Genomic DNA, 23,561 nt, shown 5'->3' with positions numbered 1-23,561 from the left:
TGTACCTTGATTACCAAATAAATGTGTCAGCCAGGGCTGGACTTCATGTTGTGTCTTTCCCAGTTAATGGCAATGTTATCTAAGAATAACTGCCTAAGTAAAAATGATTGACAATATAAACATTACCTTCTTCCGTAGTTAAGCTTTGTAATTGTACTTCACCAGTTATCTCTATTCCATTTTGGTTGAAGTTGTTTTCAGTCACAGTTACAGCGTCATCTATTTTCATTCGTTTTGATGAGGGGGATAAGGTTCCAAAGTCTCTCTGAAGAACACCATAAAGCCAGTTTAAAGGAAATCAATTTCATTAACAAGTTTTTCACAATACATTTCTCAAGGGCAATTATCACGAGATTGTTTTTGAAGTACGAATAAGTAGCTGTTCATGCTGCTGATTAATATCTAAAGAGACAAGCTTAAACATGGTTGCTAGTCTTGTATTATGAAGAACATTATGTAACTGAAGAGAGGAATGTGAAAGATGTTGTAAGACTAAAACTGTGCCAGGAAAGAAACCTGCCTTTTCTTTGTTCTAACTATTACATACAAAAAGCAACGCCAACTATTAGCAAAGATTATTTAACTTATACGAGATGAATGAATATTTATCTGTTTCTTTACATTGGCATAAAGTAAATCAGTATTTTCCTCATATTCAAATGAAATGCTTCACAGGAAAGCATGATATAATAGGCAGCATTTAGAAAATCAGTTAACTTGCACATTTGTAATTGCCCATACAATAAAATTACTTCACTAAATCTCAAGAGCGATGATGAACTACAACAGCTTGCACTTACATTTGCCTTTCCAAAGGAGTACAGAAAACAGATTTCAAGTCATACTGAGACACAATTAATTATAACAATGTTTAAAACTTTGGTCAGAGTCCATCCTAAAATAATTCAATAAATCCACAGAGTAAGAATACTTGCATTATTCAATTCTGATTAGTGGAATTTCACAGGCAAGGTGAATCTAGCAGCACAAGTACAATCGTAACTTTTGGAATGTGTTACATTTATGCCTATTCCTGATCATTTCCTGTGGTTTCATATTGATTTTAGCATTCTTTTCAAAAAACGTAGTGAAAAGCAGAACCTTAATCTCTGGTCGTCTACTCCATAATTTGTGAGATAACTCTACCCTGATTTGAAGCAATTTTATTTTGTATAATCTTATTTAGCATTGCAAACAAATAACAACTAATTTTTGTTCATTTTTTTTTTAAAACTCAGATTGCTTCCTCACTACCTACTTTATCCATTTTTAAAATTCACTCAAGGGAATGCGATCATTGCTGCCCTGACCAGCACTTATTGTCCATCACAAATTGTCCTGAAAGCAACAGTCACGTGCTGCAATTTTCGTAGTGTTTTTGACCCAGCGACAGTGAAGAAAAGGCAATAATTGCCGAGTCATAATAGGGAGTGGCTTGGAGAGGAACTTGCAGATTATGGTATTCACAAGCATTTTGTTCTTTTAGCTGGTTGTAGTCATGGGTATAAAAGCTGCTGTCAAAGCAGCCTTGGTGAGTTGCTGCATAAGATCTTATAGAACATAAGCAGTATTGCCACTGTGCACCAGTGAAGGCAGTGAATGCTGAAGGTAGTGGATGAAAAAGCAGTCTCCATCATGAAGATGGATAAGACTATGTATTCAACTCTATTTCCCCAGCCTTGTTTTCTACTGAGTCTATTAATCACTATGGCTTCTTTCTTCCTTTCTAACTAATTAGAAAAGTTGTTGCTGTCAATGTTTATGTTACTTGCTAGTTTGCATTCATAGTTTTCTTTTCATTCTTTCACAGGATGTGGCATCACTGGCTGGGTCAGCATTTATTGCCTCGAGGGCTGTTTATAGTCAACCATATTGCTGTGGGTCTGGAGTCACATGTCGACCAGGTAAAAACTTCCCTAAAAGGGCCAGATGGGATTTTTTTCTGACAGTTGACAAAGATCATCATTCAACTCTTAATTACAGTTTTCTTTTCATATACCAAATTACAGTTCCACCATCTGGCATGGCACGACATGATTCAAACTGGAGTCCCAGAACATTACCTGGTTCTCTAAATTAATAGCATAGCAATAATATCACTCAGCCATCACATCCCTCTAGTTATAATCATCTTTTCTTTTTGTGGTCATCTTTTATTGACTTATAAACTTATCCAATCTTTTGGCTAACTACTGACCTTTGTTACATTACATTTTTTTTTTCTTATTTGATGTTATCCTTAAATTCCTTGGTTAATCCCCTTCCTAGGATATTTCCTCCTTATTGGGATACACCTTGCTGGGAGTCATAAACCATTTTATTAAATGACTGCCATTGCTCCTCAACCATCTTTCCTATTAAAATCACTTCCCAGTCTGCTCCAACCAACTCTGCCCTCATTACTTTATAACACATTTAAATTGAGCACAGCCATTTCCAATGAATTCTCCCATTCTCAAATGTAATGCTAAATTCTACCACGTCATGATCGGTTTCATGGGGGTTCTTTCACTCTGAAATCATTTATCGAATGTGCCTCATTACACATTACAAGATCCAAAACAGCCAGTTCACTAGTCTGAGCCACAACTATTCTAGGAAACTGTATCGAAACCTCACAAATGAATTCTTCATTGTAGCTACTTCCTCCAAATTGATTCTACCAATCTACAAGAAGTTGAATGTAGAGCCTTTTTAATATGCCCTCATTATTTCATAGACTCATATCTGCAACACAGAAAGAGGCCATTTGGATTATGTCAGCATCAGTCAAATTCCTGTACCGCAGTGACCGCAATAGGTCAGCAATTCCCTCAGCAATGTGTCTGCCACATTCTTCAGCTTTTTTCAGATTCAGGGGGAATGCTAGTGTCCTTTTTAAAGCCAGCATAAAGAAAATTTTCAAAATATGCAATTTACAAAACACCTGCAAAATCAATTTTGATGAACTAATAAGATAAGTCTAGTTTTGTCAACTCTCATTTGCCCAATGTTTCAGAAGACAAAGAAAATGATCCAAATGGCACTCCCAAACTTTCCTTGAAGTGTGGCAGCATTGAAATTAATCACCGGGAGAAGGTCACCACCAATTGTCCAAAATGGTGACTTGCCTATCAAGCTGCATCACTCTGAATTACATCATCTTAAATGAAGCAGAGAAGCAAAGAAAGGAAGTAAATCCTGCACTTCATGACCCACTATCTCATAGGATGTCCTGCCCCATATGCCCAAAGTTGTGAAGGTTGAGAATCAGCCTGTTCAGTTCCAAGGTAATCCATGCAAGAAATCTGTGTCAGAGTACATGTTAATCTGAGGTTCAGCTGATGAGGGGGTAGAATAGAAAAGCAGATTACTATTTAATTGGAGAGAAACTGCAGCATGCTAGCATACAGAGCAATTTGGGTGTCCTCATAGATGGATCACAAAAATAAGCATGCAGGTTCAATAAGAAATTATAAAGGCAAACTTTAACAACAACAGAGTACACCATAAACATAAGGAATTGCTATCATTGCACAGGGCATTGATCACACCTAAAGCTTAGCTTTCCTTATTTAAGCAGATACTTACTTGCATTGGAGGCAATTCAGAGATGGCTTACTCATTTAGCAACCATTTGACAACAAAGAAAAGCACAGTTTTAACATAAACCAGTTGTCCTTACACTCTTGTACTCCAGTGTTGCATTATCTATTAGTGGCAGAAACAAGTGATAAAGAAATTCCATCAACAATGCCTCTGCCACAAACTTCAAATTCAGCAGGGAAACTCCTCAAAATAACCAGGTTATCTTACAAAGTTGTGCAGTTTGGATCTGAACTCACTGGAGTTTAGACAAATGGTATGTGATTTTATTGATGCATGAATATTCTAAGAGAGCTTGACAAGGTAATTGCTGTCAAAAAGGTTTTCCCTATGGAGGAATCTAGAAATAAGGGACACTGTGAGAACAAGGAAATTTCCTTTGATAAGGAGGCTGGAGGAAGTTTGCTCACTAATGTTTAGAATTCTCTAGCCAATGGCGCAGGGGAAGCTGATTCATTTAATATATTAAAGGCTGATCGAGAGATGATTTTTGATTAACAACTAAACAAAGGAGAATAAGGGCAAGGCAGGAAAGTGAAGTTGAGGCCATGATATTATTGAATGGTAGAGCAAGATCCATGGATGAAATGTCCTGTACCTGCTCCTAGTTATGTTCGTATGAAAACCTTCACCCTCAGTGATGTGACAGAGAGTGCGACAGAGGATATCCAGAGACAACACACAAAAGGAATGGGTGAAAGTCACCCTCGGAAACTTCAGAGCTGCTAACAGGGATAATTAGTAGGTGATAATGGGTTATTTATCATGAGGCCTTGTTTGTGGGGGTTAGGGTAAAGACATGGGAGAAGGTGCTCTCACCCTAAAATTATTGAACTCGATATTGAGTCCTGAAGGCTACAGGATTCCCAAGTGGAAAATGAAATGCTGTTCTTCCACCTTACATTGAACTTTGCTGGAGCACTGCAGTAAGCCGGTGACAAATATGTTGGCTAAGGAAGCCTGGGGTCATTTTTGCTGACAGGACAAAGACTTTCTTCAAAATAGTTACCTACTTGGCGTTTTGTCTTCCCAAGGTAGACAAGACCACATTGTGAGCAGTTAATACCCTTCCAGATTACCTATTGTACCTGTGTCTTATCTTTCTGTGTTTCATACATAAACAACCTCAAGCCACTCTGAGTTGCAGCTTTCTGTAATTTCTCTCCATTTAAATAATATTGTTTTCCCTTCCAAAATGAACTTTGCATTTTTTGCACATTATACTCAATTTGCCAACTTTTTGCCCACTTAACTTATCAATATCTCTTTGTAATCTGTTTGTATCCCTCTCACAAACTGCCTTTCCATCTATGGTGTCATCTGCAAATTTGGCTATAGTACATTCACTTTCTCCCTCTAAGTCATTGATACATATTGTAAACAGTTATAGTCTCAGAATGGATTTTTGTGGAACCCCACAGATCACATGTCACCAACCTGAAAAAGAACCACTTATCCCCACTCACTGTTTCCTCAGATAAGCCAATTTTTTTATCCATGCCAATATATTCCCTCCAACATCATATGTTCTTTTCTTATAAGAAATTATGAGGTACCTTATCGAATGCCTTCTGGAAGTCCAAATAAAAAATATCTACCACTTCCTCTCTATCCACTCTTCAGACTTTCTCAAAAACCTCCAATAAATTGGACAGACATGATTTCCCTTTCATGAAACCATGTTGACTCTGCTCGATTAGATTATGATTTTTCAAATGTTCTGTTACAATTTTCTTCATAATTGATTCCAATACTTTTCCAACAATAGATGATCAGTTAACTGACCTGCAGCTACCCACTTTTTTTCCTCTCTCCCTTTTTGAATAGAGACGTGACATTAGCAGTTTTCCAACTATTTGTTACTTCTTCAAAAATGCAATGATTTTTGGAAAATTACAATCAATGCATCTACTGGTTGAACAAAACAATCTGGATGGTGCACTTGGTAATACCTGATTTTAAAAAAAAGCAAAGAAAACATACTGAACTTAAAGAGGGGATTATAAATCCCTTACAATTTGTTTGGAATATTCTACTTGCTGGACCTTTCAACTGCAGTTATATTGAACATGAATTCTGTTTTTCCATCTCAAATCTCAGTATATTTAAACAGATATTAATATTTTTTTTAGAAGAGTAAGCAACAAAACAATTAAAGTCAACATACATAAACTGCACGGCATCAAATGATTAACCTTCAAATACCTCCATACTATGCTTTTCTCCTGATGAATTGAGATGATTCTGGTCATCTACTGTGACTAATCTGTAGGTTAGGGACACACTTGCATCTTGCTGGTTTTCTTTGTTTGTATATTCAGTTATTCCTAATGACTCAGCAACCTGGAACATTTATAGGAAAGAAACATCAATAAGCTTTAATTTTGTTCAGTTCCTGAAACAAACTTAATGTTCTAGTTATTTAAACACTACTTGTGAACTCTAATATGTTGCAGTAAAAAGTGGTTTTATTTACATTGAATACTGTGGTGGACAGAAGATGTTTTAAACAGAAAGTATTAAAATCACATAGAATGTCTCTCGCCATGTTTTGCATGTGGAAGCCTGTTACTGGAACGCAAAACATCTAGAATGCCAACACTAAAAGAGACTAACAATGTAATGAAAACTTATTTAAGGAAGTTATTGTCATGATAGTTTAAGTTGGAGAGAGGAAATGGTTACATTTTGCCTATCTTGGACAATATATTTTAATCTTGATGGTGAAGTAATCAATGAGATCGAAATTGCTCACACAAACTGGTATCTGTCAGAGATCTGTGAACAAAACAGAAAATGTTGGAAATACTCCAAGTCTGGGAGGTCTTGGGCAAAAAGAAAACAGCTACTGACTTCAAATGTTAGAACTTGCTCTGCACAGATGTCGACTGTTTCCAACACCTGCTTTATTTTCAAATTCCCAGCATCCACAATATTTTGCTTACATATCCTTGTTATATCTTTAATTACCACCATCAACAGTGATTAAGAAACTAATGTTGAAGAAATACAAGTAAGGTCTACATTTATTTTGAAAGACCAGGACATGTATCTACGACAGATAAGAATTTAGATGGATAAAAGGACACTGAGGAGGAAAGAGTGTTCATTCAGGATATAGAAGTGAAAGTGAAGATTATTTACATGAAAAGCTTTATGCTATGTAATAGGAACATAAAAGAAAATAATGAAATGATTGGTTCTGGGTGTGGGGTGTGGAAAGGAATCATGTGAATAAAAGCAGGGGAGAGTGATTCGATAAGACAGCTTATGTGGACAAAATTACCAACATGGAGTTGCTGGGCCAAATAGGATAATTCAGCACTGAAATAGGCCACGATTCTACCAAGGAATTTTTCTGATAAACATTTTTTTTCTCTACTGCCCTCCTAGCAAGCATAAATGTATTCTCGAAGAGGTACCTTCATTCCTTTTTTTCCTCCTTTAGTCTCTTTGTTGAATAACTTCGCAGCCTGATTGTTCAACCTCATCTCAACTTGTGCTCTCTTACACTACCCTTTTTCGTATCCCTAAATTTCATCTCTCCATGTTAGTATTTCAACTTCTATTCATGGCCATTCCTTTGATTTTATTGCTCCCATCATTTCAACAATGAATAAGACCACTTTGGATCACTTTCTAGTATGACTCTCTCTCTTTCCACACCTGAATTCTACCACCTTCTGTTTCCACCTCTGGTAAAAATATGCCGCAGTATACTTACACGTGTACTTTCAAAACCCCAACTGTCTTATCTTTAGCATTCAGTCACCACAATTTTTCTACAGCTATTGAAAAATAGCTCATCTCCTAAAAGGATTAATGTCTATTAACTGAACATTAAAATAATGTAAGGTTGCTATCGTCCTAACAGACCACAGGACAGAACGCTCATTAGGGAGAGGCAGTGGTTTAACCTGAGGAGTGGTTTAACCTGAGGAGTCACCACACCTCGGGGGGGGGGGGGGGGGGGGGAAGAAAGTTCTTTGTGGTTACCTCAGCTGGTGCAGGAATGGATACTGTTAGCATCACTGCCATTCAGTTAACTGACCACTACTCCAGCAAAGCCAACAACTTGGCTCCCTTATTCCAATACATGCAGATTGAAGAGATGTAGCAAACAACTGGTTTAGTCATCATCAGATCCAGCTGGACCACACATAAACACTGAACAAGTCCTGCTCTCGTCTATTAGAGCGAATAATGATGCAAGTCAAAGATAATTCCAAGCTTTTATGCTCTGCCGCAAACTTCTACCTAAAAATCTTCTCCTGTCTCTTCCACCTTTACCACAAACAACACCTAATTAACTGTCTGCTGATGCCCTCTCTTCCACAAAACCATCCAATCCCTGAATTTGCATTTTCCCTTGAACCACCTCTGCATCCATTTGGTCCATGAGATCTAAGTCCCGAGTTCGTGACCTTAATCCCACTAAACTGCAGACCTAGTAACATCAGCTCCTGGTCCACATTTCCGTTGAAATAAAAGGCAGAAAATGCTGGAAATACTTCACAGGTCTGACAATATCTGTGGAGAGAGAAACTAACTTAAACTTCAATAACTTTTCAGCAGAATGGAAAAGGAAGGTCAGACCTGAATACTAATATTGAAAATGCTCAAAAAGGGAGAACAACCTTTTTAAATGCCCTACCAATGCCTTTAGCTACCCAAGCCTTAAGCTATGAATTCCCTCCATAATCTTGAGACTTTCAACCTATTTTTCTTTTTTTAAAATGCTTCTTCAGAACTACCTCTATGACATAAATCTTGCTATTTGCCCTACTACTGCCTGTTGTGACAAGGCGCCCAATTTTGTTCTATAACCTTCTGTGAAGCACTTTGATTAATGCCTTTGACAGAGAACAAAGATTTTTTGTTCCTTATTTTATTGTTTCGCAGAATGTAGGCATCGCTGGGTGGATGAGCATTTGTTGGCAATACCTAACTTCCCTTAAAGGTAGTGGTTAGCCACCTTTTTGAACCAATACAGTCACGTAGTGCAAGTACATCAACTGTGTTATTCAGGATTCTGACCCAGTGACAGGGGAAGCATGTTGGCTCAATGACTAGTACTGCTGCCTCACAGCATCAGGAACCCAGGTTCAATTTCAGCCACAGGCTACTTTCTGTCTGGTGTTTACACATTGTCCCTTTGGCTCCCTGGGTTTCCTCCAGGTACTCCAGTTTCCTCCAACAGTCCAAACATATGCAGATTAGGTGGACTGGCCATGGGAAATGCAGGGTTACAGGGATAAGGTGGGTCTGTGTGGAATGCTTTTCAGAGGGTCGATGTGGACTCAAAGGGGCCAAATGACCTGCCTCCACACTGCAGAGATTCTATGACAGTGAAAGAACAGTGATAGGGTTCCAAGTCAGGATTGTTTATGGCTTGTAGGGGAATTTGAAGACCGTGACATGCATGTGCAGCCCTTATCATACTAGATTGTGGAGATCACGGGCTCGAAAGAAGATGTCAAGGGAGCCTTGGTGCTGAAGTGACCACCTCCACTCAATCACTGACATCTTGGCACCAGAGATCAAAATATTTCTCCTCACCCTGTGGGCTCCACTAGAGAATTTCTCATGTGCTAGTTTTTTCTTTGATTTCTGAGGGCTACTTCATAAATCTCACCAGCTCTTATTAAATGCTGTCATGTCATAACACAAGTAAAAAAAGTAATATGGGGTCTTAGGGTTTTCTTCTTTTGATAGACATGATAGTATAACAGCCAAATATTACATATGAAGGCCTGAATAGATACTCTTGTGGAACTATTCACATGCATTCTGCCATTTAAGAGAACCTGCCAATTATTCCTACTCTGTCTCTTGACAGAGCCAATTTCCTAACTGAGTCGATAACTGTAACTTGAATTCCATAAGCTTCAACTATAGCTAACTGTCTCTTAGCAGAAACTTTATCAGATGTCTTTTGGAAAGCCATTTAGTCAACATTCCCCTGGCTATTACTTTAATCACTTAAAAAAAAAATCACTGATGCTTGTTAGCCATGATCTATCATTTACATATCCTCTTCGCTTAGCTAACTTTCTTTCAGGATGCTCAGTCACTGTACTCTTTTAAACTGCTCAGTCACTTAATCCTTAGTTACAGGCTTACTTACTTCACAATAATTGCTGCCCTAACATTTTAAAACTGAAATCTCTAAAGTCATTGGAAGGAATGATGATATACAGACATCAAAAGCATGTTTTAAAGTATCTGGAAAGCGGTTGCTCTATGTACTACATTTTCTTTAACACTGGTGTTTGAAATCTTCTACAAAACCAGGCCAGCATTGTCTGTACTGCTATTTTCCAGCTCCATCATAGCCTACGTGGGATCTCAGCTTCAGGCCAATGTGCCTACTACTATGGCTGAGTCACTGGGACTGCCAGCTCCCAGCTACATCCCTCAGCCACACTGAAAAGGAATCAGAGGACTTCCCAAACTCCACCTCCACTTTGGAGCAGATGGGGAAGCCAGCCAAGGTGGAGGTGAGTAACCTGAGCTAGGTCAGGTTCAAAAATCCCATGACACCAGGTTATAGTCCAACAGGTTTATTTGAAAACACAAGGTTTCGGAGGCTCACGCTTTCTTCACCTCATAGGTCAGGTTGGACAGCTCTCCACTTTTGAGCAAGGATCAAAATTATATGTTTGCCAAAGGAATTAATTTGTGTTTTGTCCAAACGACGGCTTTAGAATGAGTAAAATTACTTTGAAAGAGACAAAGGCTCCTTCTTAGACCATTCATAGAGATGCTTTATTCTCATTTAAACTTTTATTTTGATGCTCAAGTGCACAAAATACAACATTTTGTCTTAGTTCAAATTCCCCTAAGGCTTACTGCCTTCATTTTCAAATGATCAAAAACAGCACAAGGTAGGCTCCATTAACATAAGTGCATGTAAACATGGATCAGCAGTAATACCAAGCAAAGTTAAAACTGTCACTCGGCAACAAGGCGGGTACCAGTAGTGACCAATGAATTGAGGAATTTACTTATTCCTTTGTATATATGTTGGCCTTAAATATATTCATGCAGAAAAGACACAACAGAATAATTGGTGGAAGGGAACTTAAGAAACAAATCTGTAATTTTCATGTTTGATGGCCTATAAACAAAAAGTAAAAAGCATTCACCTGTGTACAAGAGATCTGCAAGGGCTGTTGAGGATTTATCATCCTATTGGAATTGCTTAAGTGCTCATCAGCCATTTTCTTCACATGTTTATGTAGCATCTCAAATTCTCTATACACATCTGAAAATTGTGGTCTGGCAGGCCGTCCTTTTTCCACCTAGGAATTCAGCACTAAACATGAAAATCAATTACACTGCAGAGCAAAACTTTCATTTATATGACCCGAATATCCAAAAATTCACTTGTACAGTTTTTATAACTCTACACAACAAAAAAGTAACTGTTATTACCAGACAGAATAATAGCATTTCAAAATGATTACTCAACTGAGAAGTTTGTTACATGCACAAGTTTCTCATCAGGCCAAAGTTGATCGATAGCACTTTTTTTCCTGAATCCACAGTATTTTAATTTCCAATACAAAAGCTTGGGAGATATGCAAAAACCTTAAAAGGGCATTCCTTCATAATGAGCTCCTAGGTACAAAGATTGTTAAGCATATCAATCAGCTGCTGTTACTGTGGCAATAACAAAATGCAAAACTACAAATGCAAGATGTGTTCATGTATATGCCCCTTATCAAAAAGGAAATTCAAATAATAGGAAATGTATAAGAGGGCACATGAACAGGAAGGGTTTAGAGGGATATGGTCCAAGTGCTGGAAAGTGGGACTAGATTAGGTTACGATATTTGGTTGGCATTGACAAGTTGAACTGAAGGGTCCATTTCCATGCTGTACATGTTTATTACTCGAAATATAGATCAATTTCTATATGGAATGGGAAAAGAACAATGAATATTTTGGTTTTAACCGTTTGGTGCAAACGAGTTTCCATTTTGCCTTTTAATTTGCCTTTTCTTTTTAAAGGGGATTGCAGATCTTCTGTATTCCTAGCATTTGTTTTGACTCCACCTATCCAAAGGCTTGAGAAGATTTCAGTCTATCATTCAGAAGCCATTAAAATCTGTGAATACAAACTTGTCACAATTTTCAAGTGTTCCTGCTCAAAAGGAATTCTGTGTTGACAGGTGGCCGTATGACGATAGACGAAGCACCACAGAACAATTCAACTGTGTGTTTTGCATTCAGAGCCACCAACAGGATGAGATACATTTTCTTCATTGTAGATGAATAATTCAAAAATTAACCAAAATGGATTAGTAACAAGCTATGGACCTCTTCGCATCCAAAGCCAAGGTAAAACAAATGTTCACATTTTAATTGAAAGGAAGGTTCTATACTGGTGACTGCACCACAATCCCGTTATTTTCAGATTTGTTTTGAAGGGGAGGACAGGAAGTAGTTAAGAAGAAAACTCAAAACTCCTCACCTTAATTACTAGGTCTATCATTGAGTACTGCATCACAGTATGGCAGTCCTTTTACAAAACCATCACCGTTGATGTATGATAACAATTCTTATCAAGAATTCTGTCTCGGTCACCTTTATTTCCAGTTTGCAATAGGGGCAGAAAGACTTGCAAAATAGTGGATTTATGAATAACTTTGTGAATTGAGTGTACACATGCACTCTTGAAACTTTTAAATAAAAAGATCTATTTTAGGGACCTCCAAAGCCTGGTATGTCTGCAATAACAAGCAGCATTTGTCTACTTGTGAGAAAAGAGACACGCTGTTGAAGCTTTTCATTTTGCACCCATCAGAATCACAAATTTACCAAACTTCTCAATACGCAAGCAAATATTACCAAGCAACTATTTGTTTATTTCTAAGGGAGCCCAGGAAGGAATGCATCTTTAAGCAAACAGGAAATTTTTTAAACATTCAAGTTTAATAAACAGATTCAACAACTGGAAACTACATTATTATCTCTAAAAAAAAAAGCACAAGGTATTTATTAGCTTCCCATGTTATGGTATTAATAAGGTTGGATGAATAAAATAATGAATTACAGAATGGGCACAGACTGTGTGGTCATAAATTAAAGCAGAACTGTTAGTGTTCATTATTCAATAAGAAGTGACAGTTCTCAGACAAGATGATGTGGAAACCCAAAGCCAGTGTCAGTATTTCTACTCCCCCCCCCCCCAGTATTAATCACACTATGTAAATATTTCAGAAAGAAAGATTAATCTAGTTGAATAAAGTGCAACTAGGATCTTAATGGCATGCGAGCTTCATTATTACAGGTAAACACCTTCACTGGCCCTGAAAGCCATTTACGTATTTTGGGAATGTCAAACTTCTTTTAATAAGTATAACTTATTATCAAAGTTTATCTTTATTTAAAGATCAATTTAATCTGTCAATTACATATTTCGATATCTGAATATTTAGAAGTTCATGATTTTTAAGTACTTCGAAATTTCTTGTTTGTCATCTCATTATTTGAATGTGATTAGTCGATTACTTACTTCATGACATCACTGTTGCTACAACAAAGATATCTCCTTGACCTGGCACCAGATTCAAACTGCTACCCAATAAAGCAGAAAGCTACAGAGATCATGAACACGTCATCAGTAATCTTCTTGAAGGCCAGCAAAAAATAGTCACACTTTACAACCATAAAATTTGGGCTAATACTTTTCCAAAATATATCCGATTATTTGGCCTACAGTGAAACCATTATGTACTTCAACATAAAATAGCACATGGGAAGAAATAGTTTTGAGAATAGATTTTTTTTTAAAATTGTCAGATTTTTCACAGCTATAGTTCTCCACATTAAAACTACAATAACTGTAAGAACTTTGAATGAATAATAAGTCATTAGGAAAGTATACAAAATGTTTTATATCAGTTATATTAGAAAATCAACCTGTGCATTTCTTGGAATGGCAGATTACAACAGTGAAGTCTTATGAGAAACAAAGTTTATTTTGGATCTAATAACAAAAAGTACATTCTGATCATTGTGTTTTTGTGGATGAAATATTCAGCACTAGACTTGAATTTTCACTGCATAGTTATGTAACACACAGCGTTACCCAGTATTAAGCTTCAAGAATAATGTGGCTTACCTTCATTAACAGAAATTCCCAGAGAGTAATGACTTTTGTAAGCCTAGGAAGAGCCAATTCCATCAATTCCTCGTCATCACACTGTTTGAGCAGCTAGTTAAAACATAACTTTAATTATTGTGCTGCCAGAATAACTTAGCATTCTACATTTATGAAAGCATTGTTGAGTCAAAAAATTAATGTCCTACAGTCACTTAAAGTAGCTGTTGCATACTGGCAAAGTAACTAGACTAGTAATCCACAGTGCCTAATGTTCTGGGATCATGTGATTGAATCCCACCATGGCAGGTAGCAAAATTTGAATTCAATAACTTTTAAAAGTATGGAATTAAAATATCAACCATTGTCGTAACAACCCATCTAATTCACTAATGTCCTTTAGGGAAGGAAGTCAGCTATCTTCTCTGGTTTGTCTATATGCAATCTGGTTGCCCTATGAAAATGGACTAGCCCACGGCTCCAAAACAAGTTTTAAAATCCTGCTGCGGGTTGAACTTTCATAATTAGAAAGAAAACAGAAAATGCTCACTAAACTCAGAAGCATCTATAAAGACAAAAACAGAGTTAATATTTCAGGTCAAGGACCTTTTATCAGATCTGTAATGACCTTACTGCACCGAGTAACTTTCTTGATCCACAAAGCATTCTGGCATTAAAAGTTGAAGAAAGCTTTAGAACAAAAAAACTAAGTGTTGAAATTTCAGTAGGTCAGCTCCATAGCACCAGAATGAAAAGACTACTTTAAAACAAAAGTTGGGTTTGGAGTCGAGGTAATAGGGTACTTCATTAAGAATAAACAACATATTGATGAAATGCAACATCACAGAATTGCTAGCAAAGAGCTCATGAAGAAAACATTGTATGGATTTGAATTTGGTTAGTTCCAGGAAACTGACTAGAGCTGAACTGTTTTTTTTAGAGCAAGTAAAAAATTTAGAAGAATCTCCAGATTCCTTGTTAGGATAACAGTTTTCTTTAATATGTATTAGTAACTTAATCATGGATATACAGGACAATTTAAACATTTATGCATGACACAAATCTGGAAATATTATGAATTGTAAGGATAATAATAAACTTTAAGAGGACGTAGATCATTGGAAGGATGGGCAAGTGAAAGATCATAAGAAGTAGGAAATGGAGTAGGCTGTTTGGTTCCTCAAGTCTGCTCCACCATTCAACAGAATCATGACTAATCAGATAATCATCTCGTCCACTTTCCTGCCTTTTCCCGGTAACCCTCGATTCCTCCTACTGATCAAGAAACCTACCTATCGCAGCCTTAAATATACACAAGGGCTTTGCACCCACAGAGAGCTGTGGCAAGGAGTTCAAAAAATTCACAATCTTCAGGAGGACGTTCTTCCTCACTTCAGTCTTACATTGGTACTCTGAGTTCTGCGACTATATCTGTTGGTCCGAAACTCGCCCATGCAAGACATCAGGGTCAGGGGATTGATATACCTTTAGCCCAATTCATTTGTCTAATAGTACTTATCTAGAATGGTGATGGTACTTAATTCCTCCCCCATATTCTTTTATGTTAATGGGACATTTGAAATATCTTCCATCTTAAAGAGTAATGCAAAATATCTGTTTAATACCTCTGCCACATTTTTTGTTGCCCAAAATATCTCCTCACATTCACTTTCTATGGGGCCTATGTTCACATTAACGTCTTTCTTGCTTTTTATATGTTTAAAGAAGCTCTTTTCAGTTTTTATATTTCCTGCTGGTTTGCCCTCATTGCTTGTTCTCTATTATCTTTTAGTCCTCCTTTCCTAGACTTGGAATTTATTTCAGTCTTTAACTTTTGCCTCCTTATGTGCTTTTTCCATAAACTTAAAACTCCCCTTAACTTCCTTGGTTTATCCCTCAGAATCTTTCCTCCTTCCTGAGGAATGGTCTCTGGTTCACTATTCCAAATAACCTTTTGACCTCTCATAAAAGTCATTCTTCACAGAAATGAAAACACATTTCAAATCCTAATCCCAAATTATAATAACATTATAATACCATAAAACAACATACCACACTTGTATAAAACATTGGTTCAGCCTTAAATAAAGTATTGTGTCCTGTTCTGGTGATCACATTTTAGGAAACACATGAAAACATTAGAGATGGTTCAGAAAAGAGAAGAATGGTTCGAGGGATGAGAAGCTTCAGCGCTATGAGTACATTGGATAAGTTAGGGCTGTTATGTTGGAGAAGAGAAGATTAAGAGGAGATTTGATGAAGGTATTCAAAATTGTGAGACTATAAACTAAAGATTATTGACATAAGAAATAATGGTAAAGCAAACACATATATGTGCAATTAGTGGTTTGCATTTGGAATGCACTGCTTGAAAGTGTGAAGGCAAATTCAATCAAACCCTCAAAAAGAAGTGAATAATCCTTGAGATTAGGGATTGCAGGACTATGGGAAGAATGTAGAATATTCCTTTAAAGGGAGCAGTTGATGTTATTAGTAGACATGATGTGGAAGTGCCAGTGTTGGACTGGGGTGGACAAAGTTTAAAATCACACGACAGGTTATAGTCCAACATGTTTATATAAATCCAAATAAACCTGTTGGACTATAACCTGGTGTTGTGAGATATTTAACATTGTTAGTAGATGCATTATAGAGGAAGCTAGGTAAATAAGAATAGAAAGAAACCCAAATAAAGTGAAAACATCTGGCATGGACTGGTTAGAAGAGTGGCCTGTTTCAGTGTCATACACTCTGTGAATGCCTTTTATAAACATGATTTGTCATGCTATGATATCAGTGATCAATTAAATGAGATGCTATGTGCTATTACAAACTAAAATTGTTTAAACAGGATTTTTGTGATGTAGGCAGCTAGCTCCATAAAATCTTACAGCAGCAAAGACAGTCTCAAATTTAAATGCACAAAGTTCAATTAAATAGGTGTTTGCTGTCCTCCAATAAATCTATATGCACCAAAAGCTGCATCTTTACCACATCAGGCCCAACACCCTGTAACATCAAAATTGTGTTTCCTTCATGTGCCATGTTTTGCAAATTTCTTGATAGCCACCAACATGTTGGTGTTAATCTCAAGTCTTACGTCTGTCTGCTTCTTATTCTTGCTTACAAGATGCTTTTCGGGCAAATGACATACTTCCTATAATCGTATCATACTCTGGTAATAAACTTCTAACTAACGCCACACATCTCAAGTGATAAGGGGCCTAAACACTGCAAAGTATTGCACCTATCATAAGCATGGTAAAAACAATATACAACCAAATGTTAGTGACAGATTACCCCAAGGGAAGACAGGAATCTCATCTTTGGAATTCATTTGGAAAAGAACTGGAAAGATTTATTAGAAAATAGAGGGACTCTAAAAAATGTATGACAACATTTTAAAAAGGAAAAAGACAACAGAAACAAGAACGAACATATAGTCAAATATAACCTTGTAAAATAATTTTAGAGTATTGCCATTAAAAGGGTGAAGCAGTATTTGCAACATTATGCAACACTGATTCATATACTTTTAAGTTTTAAAAATCAAAACAAATAGATTAAATATTCATAATCATATCATCAATTGTGAATGAAAGAAGGGTGGTCTTGAGAAAGAAAAAAGGAAATTGCCACTGGCAAGGTGGAATGCAATTTATCGGTTATGCGTACCCTTATAAATCCTCATTCACACGTTTGTCACCTCTAGACCCCATTATTTCAACACTTTTCTAGCTGGTTGACAGTCTTCCATCTCCAGAAACACGAGGTTATCAAAAAGAAATCTGTTCTCTCTATGCTAATTTGGTCAAATTTCCAATGACCCAACACCTTTGTTCCCTAACTCTCCAAATTGGTTTTTGGTCTAGGAATCTCATTTTTACAATTCACACGATTATTCCAAATTCTTCGTAGTTTAACCCTCCTTATCTCTAGCAAAGCACAGTCAGGCAGCATCCAAGGAGCAGGAGAGTCGACATTTCAAGCATAAGCTCTTCACCAGGAACTCCTGGTGAAGGGCTTATGCTCGAACCGTCGACTCTCCTGCGCCTCGGATGCTGCCTGACCAGCTGTGCTTTTCCAGAGCCACACTTCTCAACTCTGATCTCCAGCATCTACAGTCCTCACTTTCTCCTCCTTAACTCTGATCTGTAGAGCTCTACAACCCTCCAAGATTTCTGTGCTCCTTCAATAACAGACTCTTGGCATCTCTTGCTTTATTGCTCCAGTATTTGCAATTGTGTCTTTGAGATTTCCTTCTTAAATCTCTGTATGTCAGTCTCACACTGCCTCTCCTTTTTAAAGAGGTTTTGTAAAGACTTCCTTCATTGATCAAACTATATGCACATCCACCAATTTTCAGGCAAACAGGAAACTTCGTTTAAGGAATTTGACACAACTTTCATCTAAGCTAGACATACTATGTGAAGAAAATCCGAAACTCAGATTTCTCACTTGGCTGACAGACTCCCCTTGTCTTTTCATTTTTTTGACTCTCCATATTCTCTCCGAGTTCTCTCTCCTTTCCAATCCGCTCTCCGTTCTGACTGATCACACTCTCTCCTACTGAGAATACACGACTCCAGAGTCCAAGTTAAAGCACAAATCCTCTGTTTAGTAGCTTCCCTCTTTAACCCTGCAAAGACAAACACTCTCTCTCATTTCCTTCACACCAGCCCCCACAACAAAAAAGAAACCACTCCTTGCAATCACCATCATTTCTTCCATTTTACTCTTTCCAGTTACACCACCTGCGGGAAATGGTTTCACACTATCTTTCCTAATCTCAACGTTCATCCTTTCCTTTCTCTACCTACTCTTTGTTTCTCCCCTCTTCTGCATCATAGAACATAGAACACAGAACATAGAAGAGTACAGCACAGAACAGGCCCTTCAGCCCACAATGTTGTGCCAAGGATTATTCCTAATCTAAAATAACTTAACCCATGCACCCCCTCAATTCACTGCTGTCCATGTGCATGTCCAGCAGTCGCTTAAATGTCCCTAACGTCGTTGCTTCCACCACCACCACTAGCAATGCATTCCATGCATTCACAACTCTCTGCGTAAAAAACATACCTCTGACGTCTCCTCTATACCTTCCTCCTAATATCTTAAAATGATGACTCGATCCGTACCGCTCATTACCTTGTATACCTCGATCATGTCATGTCTCTTCCTCCTTCTCTCCAGAGAGAAAAGTCTGAGTTAGTCAACCACTCTTTGTAAGACAAGCCCACCAGTCCAGGCAGCATCCTGGTAAACCTTCTTTGCAGCTCTCCGAAGCCTCTATCTTTCCTATAATAGGGCGACCAGAACTGGACACAATATTCCAAGTGTGGTCTCACTAGCGACTTGTAGAGCTGCAGCAAAACCTCGTGGCTCTTAAACTCTATCCTCTTGACAATGAAGACCAAAACACCATATGCTTTCTTAACAACCCTGTCCACTTGAATGGCAACTTTGAGGGATCTATGCACTTGAACACCAAAATCCCTCTGTTCCTCCACACTGCCAAGAATCCTGTCTTTAATCCTATATTCAACATTAAAGTTCGACCTTCCAAAATGCATCACTTCACATTTATCCAGGTTGAACTCCATCTGCCATTTCTCAGCCCAGCTCTGCATCCTGTCTATGTCGTGCTGCAGCCTGCAATAGCCTTCGATACTATCAACAGCACCTCCAACCTTTGTGTCATCAGCAAATTTACTAACCCACCCTCATCCTTCCACCTCTTTTCCATTTCGCCCATCACTATCTACTACTCTCTCAGCTCTCTTTACTCCATTCTTCTCTTCCTTTGCTTGTTCTCTTCTCACCTCCCAATCTTCAGCACCAGAATTTACTCCATGTGTTTCATGCAATGGAAAGTATAGTAATAAATACACTTCACATAAAATTCATCACAACATTAAATTGGAGAGAAGGTCTGCATTATATTGAAGATTCACAAAATACTTTAGAACGCTTCGAAAGGAAGTTAAAAATTTGCACCAGGTTTATCCAAAGCCATGTGCACTAAAAACAAATACCTCTTTTATTCTTGCTTTTCTCTTCAGGATTTGCTCTTGATGATAAGTGTTGTTGTGATGTTTTGGAGGTCGACCACGTCGTACAGTCCGTCGGCGTCCAGGAAAATGTCGTGCTAATGTAACCTTTTCAGTCTATAGGAAAAATAAACTTGCACATTTTACCTCATGTTACCGAATAATCAAATTATTTTTCTGTACAGGCATGGCTAATACTCAATTCCAAATAAAATATTGCAGTGTTACTGGATACAAAACATAGGGAACTGAATAATGAAATGATTTGCCAATAAGTAAAGATAAACTACCAGTCTTTATCATAGGTGAGGAGAGAGGTTGAGAAAGAGTCCTTCATGATACACCAGTATGGGAACTGAATCCATGTTACAAGCATCAGTCTGCCTCTCAAACCAGTCATTGAGCTAAATGAGCTAACTACTACATATGGACTAAGTAAATAACCAGTTGAATAAATTATACTAGTCACATTAGCCCAAAACAAAAACAGAGTACACAAAAAAAACCAAAGACACCCAAAAATAGCATTTGCTTCACATCAGAATAACCTGCACAATGTTCATATCATTATGCATTCTATCCTTCTCATTAAACATCTCAACACCAACCTTTGAATTAAATATTAGAAACATGCTAAGATACATTAAAATTATAAGTCTAGGAAGAATTTTGATTAAGAAAAAAAAAGTTTCATTTATTTCCATTTAAAATTAACGTAAGTGCACATAAACTACATTGTGGGCTCTGTAAATATCTTAACCACAGTGCATATTTATATATGCATGGAAAGAATTAATGTAACATCTAAAGTGGCACAAAATAAGAGAAAACAAGTAGTGCAAATGCATGCAAATGAGCAATTAAGTCTTGCGTGTTAAATGTAAACCAGTCACAATGTTAGTTCTGTTTTAAACTTGAAAACTTTCATGGTCACATTTCACATCAATAAAAAGGTCATCCAACAACTTGCACTTAGACTGCAGAAATTAACAGCTCATGGTACTTCACAGAAGCACCAGGAGCAAAGATGGGCAATCAACAGCTTGATCAAAGAGAAGTTCATAGAGTATTAAAAGAACAAAGCGTAAGAATCACAGAGAATGAAGCTAAAAGCACAGGTGCCAATCAATGCTCCTGTTAAGCTGTGCAGTAGCCAGAAAGTAACACAAGCTTAGCGAAGAAAAATAACATGCATGTGACTGTTTGAAAAATGTAAAGTAACTAGGTGCTGAAAGAAAATACATTATAGACAACTAAACTTAAATGGCAAAATGGTGCCAAAGAAGAATTGGGGGGGTTGAGGGCAGTGATTGCAGAACAGGCCAAAGTCAGAATGGAAATTTCAGTCAGACAAGCCTATTATGCAATATAAAAACAAGTTACAGTTTCTTAGATCTGGAAACAACTTAGATCAGCAAGCATATTGGTACTCGTTAAGAGGTTCCTGCCATAGGACAGCACATTTTGGGTCAGCTGAAGTTAATAATGCAGAAGGGTAGCACTAAAACAGTTGATTCTGAAAGTAATAATGGCATGGATGAGGACTTTAATACAAGATGGCTGAGGTACAGTAAAGGCAGGAAGTAGGTGGTCTCTGCAGAAGATGGAATACAATGTAAAGGGAGGATGCTGGGGAAACAATCTCTAAGGGAACTCTAAGGCAATAAGCAGGGTAGATGAAATCAGTGGCAAGTGTAGAATGCAATACCATAGTCTTACCACACCAGCTGGAATATATGGCTTATTAAGACTAGATGTCGGATAATTGTGGAGAAATATTGCTGGTATTGCCAAGTTATTTGACACAATATCAGAATAGGCAGAGAATGATGTAGCCAGAGCCTACCATGTATTTGACGTGGAGGAAAGAACAGATAATATATTCTTGGTGAGAAGGAATATTACTTGTAGAAATACTCAAATTATAAATCACATTATAAGAATTGAAACATGAAAGTGAAGTCACACTAATCTAGACACAGAGGAAACAACTCAATCACATCAAAGGTTTCTAAGACACAATGGGGACTAATGCACCACAATCACAGAAAGACATCCAGAATTTCTGTCTTTTCACGGGATGTGGATGCCCAGCTAGACCAACATCCTTACTTAAGATGATCTAGGAACCACCTTTTGAACCAACACTGAGTCAAAGTATTGCAGTGCTTTTCGGGAGAGAGTTCCAGGATGCTACTTCAGTATAAATAACAATATAGTTCGAAGCAGCTTAGATAGGAACCACAGGTGCTGACATGCCAAATGCATCTGCTCCACTTCCACAACTTGGTGGTAGAGGTTACAGGGTTGGAAGGTGGTGTCAAAAGAACCTTGGAAATTTGTAGTGCACCTTTTAGTGATATACTATGCTGGGGTTCTGTACACTGGTGTGGAGGGAGTGAATGTTTACTGCAGTGGGTGGGGTGCAAATCAAGCAGGTTGCTTTCTCTTCGAAAGTGCCCAAGAGAGTGCTATTGAAGCATTAAACAGATAAGCAAGTGGACAGTATTCCATCATTCTCCTGACTTGTGCCATGGAGATGTTCGATTGACCATAAGACAAAAATACCATAACAAAGGGGCAGAGTAAGGCCATTTGGCCCATCAGGTCTGCTGCACCATTCAATCACGGCTGATATATTCCTTAACCCCATTCTCCTGCCTTCTTTCCGTAATCCTTGATCCCCTTATTATCTATCCTTATCTTAAATATTCACAATGACTTGGTCTCCAAAGCCTTCTGCAACAATGGATTCCACAGATTAATCACCCTCTATTTGAAGAAATTCCTCCTCATTTCAGTTGTAAAAGGGTCAGCCCCTCATTCGGATGCTGTGTCCCAGTCTCTCCTACTAGTGGAAACATCTCTTCTACCTCCACTCTATCCAGGCCTCTCAATATCTGTAAGTTTCACCCGGCAGTCAGTCCATGTGGCATTTTATAAATTCCTACTTTAAGACTCTAAGCGCACACCTTTAATGCATTGCCTGAGCTGAGTTATCACTTTTCTTTTCTAAAACCTTAAGTTATCGCGGGAATGTGACTTGAAAGAAGTGCTTGGATTTACACATTAATGAATCATCATGGTGAACCTGCACAGTTACTGCCTTTGCTGTTTGAATTCATGTATCACTGGACATCGGAGTGCGTCTGGGAAAATTAACAAACGGTGAAATTCACAAATGATCTTGGAGGAACTGTTTGGGTGAAGTCACAGCACAGAATCAGATAAGTGAACAGTTGAAATGTGGCCTACAGAAAGTCTGCATTAGTGAGTAGAGTGGACTCTTTCTTGATTATATCTTTTTTGAGATATGTTTCTTGATTCAACTTAAAATAGAAGCTATAACTATTAATTTAACCTGGAGCAGTGTTTTATAGAGGAATAAGACGGTGTTATTTTCGAGGTCTGTGAAGGAGCAAAAATGGCCTTTAGTAGAGTGATATGTGCTTCTTGTCAAATGTGGGAGTTTAAGGAGAGTTTACGGGTTAGTGTGGATTACATCTGCAATAAACGCTTTGGTTAAGAATCCTATCAGATCAAATGGATTGGTTGGAGAGACAGTTCAAGGCAATGAGGAATTTGCAAGAGCAACAGCATGTGATGGATGGCAGTTATAGAAAGGGGAAAAAGTCGCAGATACAGTCACATAGATGGGTTAATTCCAGGAAAGGTAAGAGAGGTAGGTAGTTAGTGCAGGAGTCTTCTGTGACTATCCACATTTCAAACAAATGTGCTGTTTTGGAAAATGTAGGGGGTGATTGATTCACAGAGGAACATGGCACGAAAAGCCAAGTTTCTAGTATTGAGAC

At 37.7% G+C, this 23,561-nt stretch overlaps 1 protein-coding gene and 1 long non-coding RNA gene across 2 annotated transcripts in view; one reads left to right on the top strand and one right to left on the bottom strand.

Annotated features, from left to right (window-relative positions):
• Positions 1-23,561, bottom strand: part of znf839 (zinc finger protein 839) — a 47,781-nt gene that overhangs the window by 8,376 nt on the left and 15,844 nt on the right. The window contains exons 3-7 of the mRNA XM_043697449.2: positions 19,735-19,866; positions 13,718-13,810; positions 10,734-10,889; positions 5,791-5,928; positions 127-265 (exon numbers count right to left, since the gene is read on the bottom strand). Coding sequence (XP_043553384.2) covers positions 127-265; positions 5,791-5,928; positions 10,734-10,889; positions 13,718-13,810; positions 19,735-19,866 — 658 coding nt within the window. The remainder of the gene's footprint in view (positions 1-126; positions 266-5,790; positions 5,929-10,733; positions 10,890-13,717; positions 13,811-19,734; positions 19,867-23,561) is intronic.
• Positions 1,814-11,852, top strand: LOC148149389 (uncharacterized). Its single transcript, XR_015757890.1, has 3 exons — positions 1,814-1,904; positions 9,910-10,085; positions 11,763-11,852. It is a non-coding gene; the product is annotated as an uncharacterized LOC148149389 (long non-coding RNA).

Source organism: Chiloscyllium plagiosum, unplaced genomic scaffold, assembly GCF_037043375.1.
Source record: "Chiloscyllium plagiosum isolate Xiang-an unplaced genomic scaffold, Cpla_swu_hap1 HiC_scaffold_8, whole genome shotgun sequence".
Lineage (NCBI taxonomy): Eukaryota > Metazoa > Chordata > Chondrichthyes > Orectolobiformes > Hemiscylliidae > Chiloscyllium > Chiloscyllium plagiosum.
This window is presented reverse-complemented; position numbering and strand designations above follow the sequence as displayed.